The sequence below is a fragment of the Psammomys obesus genome, unplaced genomic scaffold, assembly GCF_907164565.1.
Source record: "Psammomys obesus unplaced genomic scaffold, mPsaObe1.curated_primary_1811, whole genome shotgun sequence".
Classification (NCBI taxonomy): domain Eukaryota; kingdom Metazoa; phylum Chordata; class Mammalia; order Rodentia; family Muridae; genus Psammomys; species Psammomys obesus.
In genome coordinates, this window is record NW_026596040.1 from 4,213,313 (window position 1) to 4,221,223 (window position 7,911).

At 43.4% G+C, this 7,911-nt stretch overlaps 1 protein-coding gene across 1 annotated transcript in view; it reads right to left on the minus strand.

The window, feature by feature from the left end:
- Positions 1-7,911, minus strand: part of Plac8l1 (PLAC8 like 1) — a 14,261-nt gene extending 6,350 nt beyond the window's left edge. Inside the window, exons 1-2 of the mRNA XM_055622454.1 lie at positions 7,793-7,911; positions 2,573-2,709 (exon numbers count right to left, since the gene is read on the minus strand). Of these exons, the coding sequence (XP_055478429.1) occupies positions 2,573-2,709; positions 7,793-7,911 (256 nt within the window). The remainder of the gene's footprint in view (positions 1-2,572; positions 2,710-7,792) is intronic.

A 7,911-nucleotide genomic window follows, 5' to 3' on the forward strand; every position in this document is an offset into this window, starting at 1 on the left:
ATGTCGGGAGCCACTCCCGCCATTACAAGATGGCGCCAGTTTCCTGCTTCCTGGTTCTTCTTGCCAGCATTGTTTTGCGATCTGCGCATGCGCCGCCTTATGCTAATGTAGGCTTGTGTGGTCCTCCATTTGGAGACCACATGCTAATTGGGTTTTGTGTGGAGCACCAATTACAGACGAACAAGTCACCCTGCTGGCTACTTAAGCAGAACGCACACAGGGTTCGGGGTCCTTCTCCATCTGCTGTTAAGAGCCTCACAATAAAGTTGCTGCTGGACAAATCCGTTGTTGCTGCGTCGTCCTTATCGGCGAGGGCTGCGCGTGACAAACACAGCTCAAGGTCAACAGGGGTTTGTGACATACATTCAGCGCTTTTTTTTTTAACACCTACAAGTTTGATGGTTACACAAGCTCTCTCAGCTTACTTAGACCCAGGCCTGTTCTCTACCCTTGTGTGTAGAATGCCGTCCTTCTAGTTCAAAGGCAAGTCAAGACAAACACAAGAATGAAGCCGTGGTGCAGAGGCCCAGACAGCAGAAGTAGAAAAGGTGAGTAGAAACTCGAGCACAGCACGTCAGTTCAGTTATGGCAAAGGAACCAGGCCTTCCAGTAATGAGACGCTTTGGAGGGGGGCGGAGGACGTATGTGCATGCGCTGCTGGTGGACCTATAAATTAGTCCACCTTCCAGGGGCAAAGCCACTAGGCAACACCTACAATGATTTAAAGACGCATGTTCTGTTCGGTCAACAAATGTGCCCTTAGCAATTACCCGAAACAGATATCCTCACATCATGCGAAACTGACATCCGAACAAGCGTATTCGCACAGCACTCGTTTGAATAAACCACAGAAAGGCCCACCAACAGGGTTTCTGCATAAATAAACTGTGGCACAAGGGGATCCATAAAGCAATTTGAGAAATTAGCTCCAGATGTGTTTACATGGTACTCATGACCTAAATGTGTGATGAGACTAAAACAGGTATAAAGTAATGTGTTTTTATGATTCTTTCATTTGTGTAAATTATGTACACATATAAGTAAAGGAATTTGGGGGTGGAAGAAAAATATCCAAGAAGTACAATTATAGCTACTGTTCTGTCCTTTGGTTCTATCTTTTATAGATATATTTTACTATAATATATAATATACATTTTATGTATTTATTATATGTATTTATTATATATTTTAATATATTATATATTTAATATATTAATATATTTTTATGATCATTAAATGGTGCTTTTAATTTTAAAATATATTTCCTTTTAAAATATTTCCATAACCTTCTAAGTATGTGGACTCTATGTGGACTCTTAATGTCAGACTAGCTACCTGTGGAAAGACAGGGTGGAGAGAAAGGATACAATACTTACTTCTTGTGGGTTCTGGGGATCCTGATACATGGCAGCTGAGATTAAACACTGACTCGAGGTGCCTTTGCTCTAAGCCAGGGATCAGTCATGAACGGCAACTTCTTGACAACTGAACTAGTGACAGAAAAGGTCTCAAGCAACAAAGTGGGTTTCCTTTCAGGCTGCTCTCATTGTTGTAAGAGTAATGCAAATTCTTCCCAAGGAGATATTAAAGAGATCATTAAAAATTAAACATATTTGTTAGCCTGCCACCTGGAGACGTCTGCTGTAAATATTTGTGTATGTGTCCTTCTACAGTTTATTTTTAAATGCTTTCACCTCCTCCAGATGGAACCTAATCATCACAGTTTTGCAGTCAGTCAGCTTCTTGAATCCAAAATCCAAAATACGCAAGCCAGGTATGGTAACATGCACCTTTTTAGTCCCAGCCCTCAGGAGGCAGAGGCAGGTGGATGTCTATGAGTTCCAGACCAGCCAGGGAAACAGTGAGACTGTGTCTCAGAAAATAAGAATTAAATAAAAATAAAACTTTACTCAAAAGATCTTTTTTTTTTTTTACCCATTAAATGTTACTCTACTACTGACTTTTCCTGGCTGTATAATAATTCAGTGGATCGATGCAATGTGTATGCTGTTCCAAGCTTTGCCTCAGTAGCCAAGGCTGCAGTTTTAATGTTCCTGGTACATCTTGCAGAAAATTTATTTCATAACTAGAAATGTAGTTATCAGGTCAAAAGCTATCTTTATTCCCTTTCAGTTCACACTTTCACCTCTAGTGGATGAGGGAGGCTATTTTATGTATCTTTGTCAACAATGGGTTCTATCTTTTTTTTTTTTTTTTAATCTCTGAAAATACCACTTATTCTATGAATGGGTCTACATTGTTTTTTTGTTTGGTTGGTTGGTTGGTTTTTTGAGACAAGGTTTCTCTGTGCAGCCCTAGCTGTCCTGGACTCGCCTTGTAGAGCAGGCTGGCCTGAGTACCTGGATGACGGGCATGCATCACAGAGTGCTGTGGGTCTACACTGTTAAAAAGCACAATTTTTTTTTTAACTAAGAAGTACTCTTGAGACACTAGACTAGTACATGATTTTCTGAAATCATTTACTTTCTGACTTTGCGCTGGAGTAGCTTTTCCACTGACACCTTGGGAAAGAAATGGTAAGAAGGAGTTTACGTGAAAAAGAAACCCGTACAGATTTTCCTGTCTCTGCAGACACTGAAGAGGCCGGTGCTCCAGTCCCCACCAGTTGGAACAATGGCTGTGACTGTGGTCCTGCCACTGGCTCTGCGGATAGGCTGCTCCACCACGGCACAGGCTGGTACATGGCTCCTGGAGAGTCGAGGGTGGTTATCTTAACAAAGATGCAGAATGACAGCCATTGATCAAGACAGAACAGTAAAGAGTAGATCAGAGGGGCGAGGTGCCAAGAGGCTCTGACTCATAATCCGGGGTGACTCCCTCTTTCAGCATACCTTCTCTGAGGTGTTTAGTTTGCTTTGGTTTTTCCATCCCATTAAGGAGCAACCTGTCACTCAAGTTCAATGTCCAAACCACCACCTCAGTGTTTGCCAGCATTTCATAATAGTTAAATTCACAAACTTGAAGCAAAGAGACATCAGGTCAGATCCGAGCATGGCCCTCCGTGGTGCAATGACCTCAGCTAAGTGGTTTACGCTCCCTATTAGTTCAGATGGGAGAACCATGTCATGGGGCTTGCTGTATTGATTGAAAGCATGTAATTAGCCTGCTGTCTCCAGAGGGAGCATCACAGGTGAGGTGAGCTAAACCCCAAGAGTGAGGCACCTTTTTAAACAGGACTGAGAGAGCATCTGGTAACCCAAGAGAGGCTACTGGAGTCCAAACGTGGATGACCCCAACGTAGAACGTCCAGAGCTGCACCACAAAGCTTAACCTGGAGTTGATTTGCCCTGAAAGGAATGGATAATTTCACTTTCTGTGATCATAAATTAGGGAACAAGTGATCAAGAGACTGGGCTACAACAGCAAGGTGAAGGGGAAAAAAAAAAACTTCCCTCTTTCTGGGTAGAAAGTTGTGTCTGAATTTCAGCTTTGCCATTTTCATAGATGAAGGTAAGATGCTTCAAGCTCCAAGCTGGGTGGACTTGGACTCAGTGGAGCCTAAAATGAATCTGAGCCTGCACCATGCTGTCATTATGCTGTTGTACACCTCTCCTGCAGCAAAAGCCCCATGAAGTGTTTGCACTTGATCTCTGATATGCAACAAAAGAAACAAGACATAACACCATTTCTCCAGAAACCATTGTTGGAGTAGGTCACCAAGTTCTACATGCCCTAGAGGTCAAAGTGAAACATATCTGACCAATCCCAAGATTTTATTGCCCTGGGAAGCCCTTTCCAGCCTCTGACTTGGAGCCATAAAATCAACCAGATGTTATGATATCATGGTATGCATTTTCTATCACACACTATTGCCTGCTAAAGTTAAACATGAAATGTCCCCTGCAGACTTGTGTTGAAGTTCCCCAGTTGGTATGATTTGGGGACATTCTGGAAAGTGTAGTTGGTAAGGCCTGTTTGGAAGAAGCGCTTTATTGGGATCATGGATGTGGAGGCTGCTTTGTGAAGGGTTTGGTCACGCTTTTAAAGGTTTCTGGGACCAGCCCCTTCCTCCTTCCCTGTCTACCCTAAGGTACACACTATCTTTCTTCACACATTTCTAACATACGATCTCAACATGGGCCCCATAATCAATGGGGCTAAAACATATGGGTTGAAATATCTGTAATCCAAAATACATAATTCTTTCTTTCCGTTGTTCATATCATACATTCTGTCACAGTCACAAGAAAGCTAATAGCTTGCCCAAGCAATAACAAACAGGACAGCTTGTTAAAACAAGTTCCAAAGCCTTGTCCCAGACCAACCACACAGGTCTGCAAAGAAGAAGTCCAGAAGTCAGGTTTCCAGATAATTATTAAGCGAGCACATCATGCACTGGACATGGAGGCCATTGGTGACTGCAGCAGTTTCCAAGCCTTCACCAGCTAGGCAGTGTCTATATACCAGGAATAGCAAGGAAAACAGAACAGAGGGTAAGCAGGAAGGGAGGATGCTTGAAACACACCTAGTCCAAAGATCCAGTGAGTCATCAGAGGATCCTAAGCAAAGAGCTGAAGATGCTACACAAGAGCCCAGAAGGAAGGCTGGGCTGGAGTCACTGATCCAGAACTGTGCAGTGCTCCCCACAGTTTCCCTGGTCCTTTGCAACTTAAGACCCTATATGCTCTTGAGTCTTAGAGAAAAGCATAAAACATAAATCAATGCTAAATCAAACACTAAAAGTTAGCATTATGTCCATTTCATTGTCAAACAGAACTCATGAATCCCATGGTTGTTTGGTGCGTTGATTCTGTCTTTGAGACAGGGTCTCACTATACAGTCCTGCCTGGCCTGGAACTCATAGAGATGAATCTGCCTCTGCCTACTGAGTGCTGGCTCATGTCGCAACACTCAGTCTAACTCACAAATATTTTATCACATTTGAAAACACATTTAAGTTTTCTTTGTTTCTCAACAATCCCATAGGCATGGCTGCTGAAGAGCAGCAGCCAGTGGCTAACTAGTTACTTATAACCAGATAATTTCAAACCAGACTTGTAAAATACCATTTCATTTGCCTCTCAGCTCCCTGTGAAGAAAAGAGAATTGTGGCATGTGTATGTGTTCTTGTTTGTTGTGAGGTGAGTTAGGGGTTATTTCCATGGACTGACACGTTCTCTGAAATGCATATTGAGCCTCCAGCCCCCACTGTAGCTGCATATTGAGATTATTCATAGGAAGCAAAGTTCAGTGCGTCAGAAGGATGGGATCCTGGGTCAATAGGACTGATGAAGGAGAAGGTCTCTTCCCATATATAGGACAAAGCAACAAAGCACCCTGCGAGTCAGGAGAGGCCTCATAGAACCCAAGCGTACTCTCCCACACCCAGACTTCCAGCCTCCAGAACTGAGAGACCTGGTTCTCACTAATCCCACCTGAGCTAGGTTCTTCTGTCACAGCCACTGACGAACATTTGAAACTGGTCCTGAAGAATCTGCTCTCATACTGGTCCTATCCTGTCTCCCTCCACGTGAGCTCCTTGCTGCCAGGCAGCACATGCTGTTGTTCCTCTTTGCACGCCCAGCATCCAGCACACTACCTTGAGTGTGTACCGATAAATATTTGCTGATTGGATCAACAGATCCACTGTCTCTTCTATTGAGCCTCTCAAATCTAGCTCCTTTGAGCTAAGTTATGCAGCTTGACCTGTGTTTCAATTCTGTAGTAGAGGACATTAACTCTCAGGTGTGATGAAATAAAAGCAAGGGCAGCCTAGAAGCTTCCTGCATCTCTCTACACAACCCAAGGCACTTCCTCCTCGCCATGATGCCTAACCGTCAAGGCTTCCATCATTATGCTAAGAGCTTCAATCATCTCTGATTTTAGTGTCGGTATTTGTGAGGGCTGAGCACCTGGAGAAGATTTTTTTTCCCCGAAATGAACCATTTACAACTTGCAGCCCCAGACAAGAATTTTTTTTTTTTTTGCTTCTATCTTAAAATTATGTGTATAACACCTTTTATCACAGCAAGGAAGCCAGTCTTCTACCTACTCCAAATCAAGTAACTAAAAAGGTAACTTTTACTTGTTGGAAAAAATTACGTGTGTGTGTATGTGTGTGTGTTTGCCTAATTTTGAACTCAATAAAGAACTCTATTCTAATACTCTAAATCTTTGGTGATTTTATTTTAAAATGTTTAGATTTATAGACGCTGGATAAGACATTTCAGTTTTATGCTTATTGCTCATCTGTCATAATTAAAATAGTAATGCCAGCCTTTCCCTGGACACTTTCTATGTGCCAGGCATTTCGTGGTCCCATTAAGAATCTAGGCGTGGCAACGCACACCTGTCATCCGGCACCTGGAGAATAAAGCAGGAGAATTTGAGAGCAGTCAGGTATGCGTAACAAATTCTTTGGAGCAGGGCAGGAGCTGTTAAAGCAAGAGCAAGGGGTGGGGTGGCTTATCTTATTCTGGGGCTGCTACAGATGAGGTGAAAGTAGTTACTGTGGCTTCTCGGGCAGCTTGTCTGTCTATAACCCCCCAAGGGCTGCTTATGCCACCATAAAGAACAGGACATGATTGGTGCAGCTGGTGCCCACAGAACTTTGCTGATCAGAGAAGTTGTCCATTTACAAGCAGAAAGCACAGGTTTGTGCCCACTGAAGTTTGAATTCCAAATCCAGCTTAGCTACATTCTAGTTCTTTTAAGTTTAAGAAAGACCCCATCAACTGCCCTCAGTTCTGGCATCTTCTTTCCCCTCCAACCGTGTTCTAAGTACTCTAGCTCTTGGTTGCCGTGAGCATTCAACAATATCATGTGTTTGGTGCTAACATGACTTCAGCATTCAGTGAATAACATGGACATTCTTTGCTTTCCTGAATAACAAAAAAGGCAGAGAAACCTGGGTCCATATTTTTTGGGGTATTTTTTGTTTGTTTGTTTTCCGGTTGATATACGTGCTACCCAGATGCCTTGAAATATAGTTGGGATGACCAACAGTCTCAATTTTCCAGGATAAAGATTTTACTAGGATAAAAACACTAGCTGCCAAAAGCAAGACGGTATTGAGAAAACCAAGGAAGATGGCAACTCTGCTTCTCAAAGCCAGAGGGAAGCTTTAGCTAGAGGAGATGCAGTCAGTCTCATCCACTCCCCCTACTCGGTAATGCTGTCAGATTGGAAACTACACCCTCCCTTCTTCTGGCTTCACTCTATTCCATTTCCTTCTTCTAAGAAGCTAGGCCCGGGTACACCAGTCTGGGCAGTTCTGCTAATTCTTTAACCAAACTCATGGTGCTAAGAATGCATTGCACTTTCTACTCAAGCCTCGTTTACTCCAAATTCTTCTGCCACCCGCCCCGCCCCTCTGGCCGAGACAGGGTTTATCTGTGTAGCCCTGGCGATCTTCGACTCACTTTGTAGACCAGGCTGGTCTCAAACTCACAGAGATCCGCCTGCCTCTGCCTCCCTGAGAGCTGGGAGTACAGGCGTGCACCACCACGCTCAGCTCCTTCAAATTCTTAAAAGTCAAATCTATGAGATTCTTATGTCAAAGGGATGGAGATTATGGGCAGACCCTGGAAATAGTTTCATTTCCCTAGGATGGGCCACTTTAAACTGAGAATGAAGAGGTTTCCTTTAACTTGAGTGGCCCTTCTCCTTTCCCACACCAAGCACCATTGCACCCTTTTCAAGTACACATGGCAGTAGGTAACTCCTACTTTCCTGCAAGTCTCTGTTCTTTCCCTGCCTCCTTTTACAAAGAAATTGACTATACAGTCCTACCAACAGCAGAACCTGGGTGAAAAGTCATCTAACTTCCTACCTCAAGTTCGAGATTAAATGCTCGTCTTCAGACGACATGCGTGAGAAGAGTGGTACATGTGTACTGAACAAGGAAACATCCTCGTGCCACCTGGAGAAGAGCTGCCTGAGCCAGCTCAT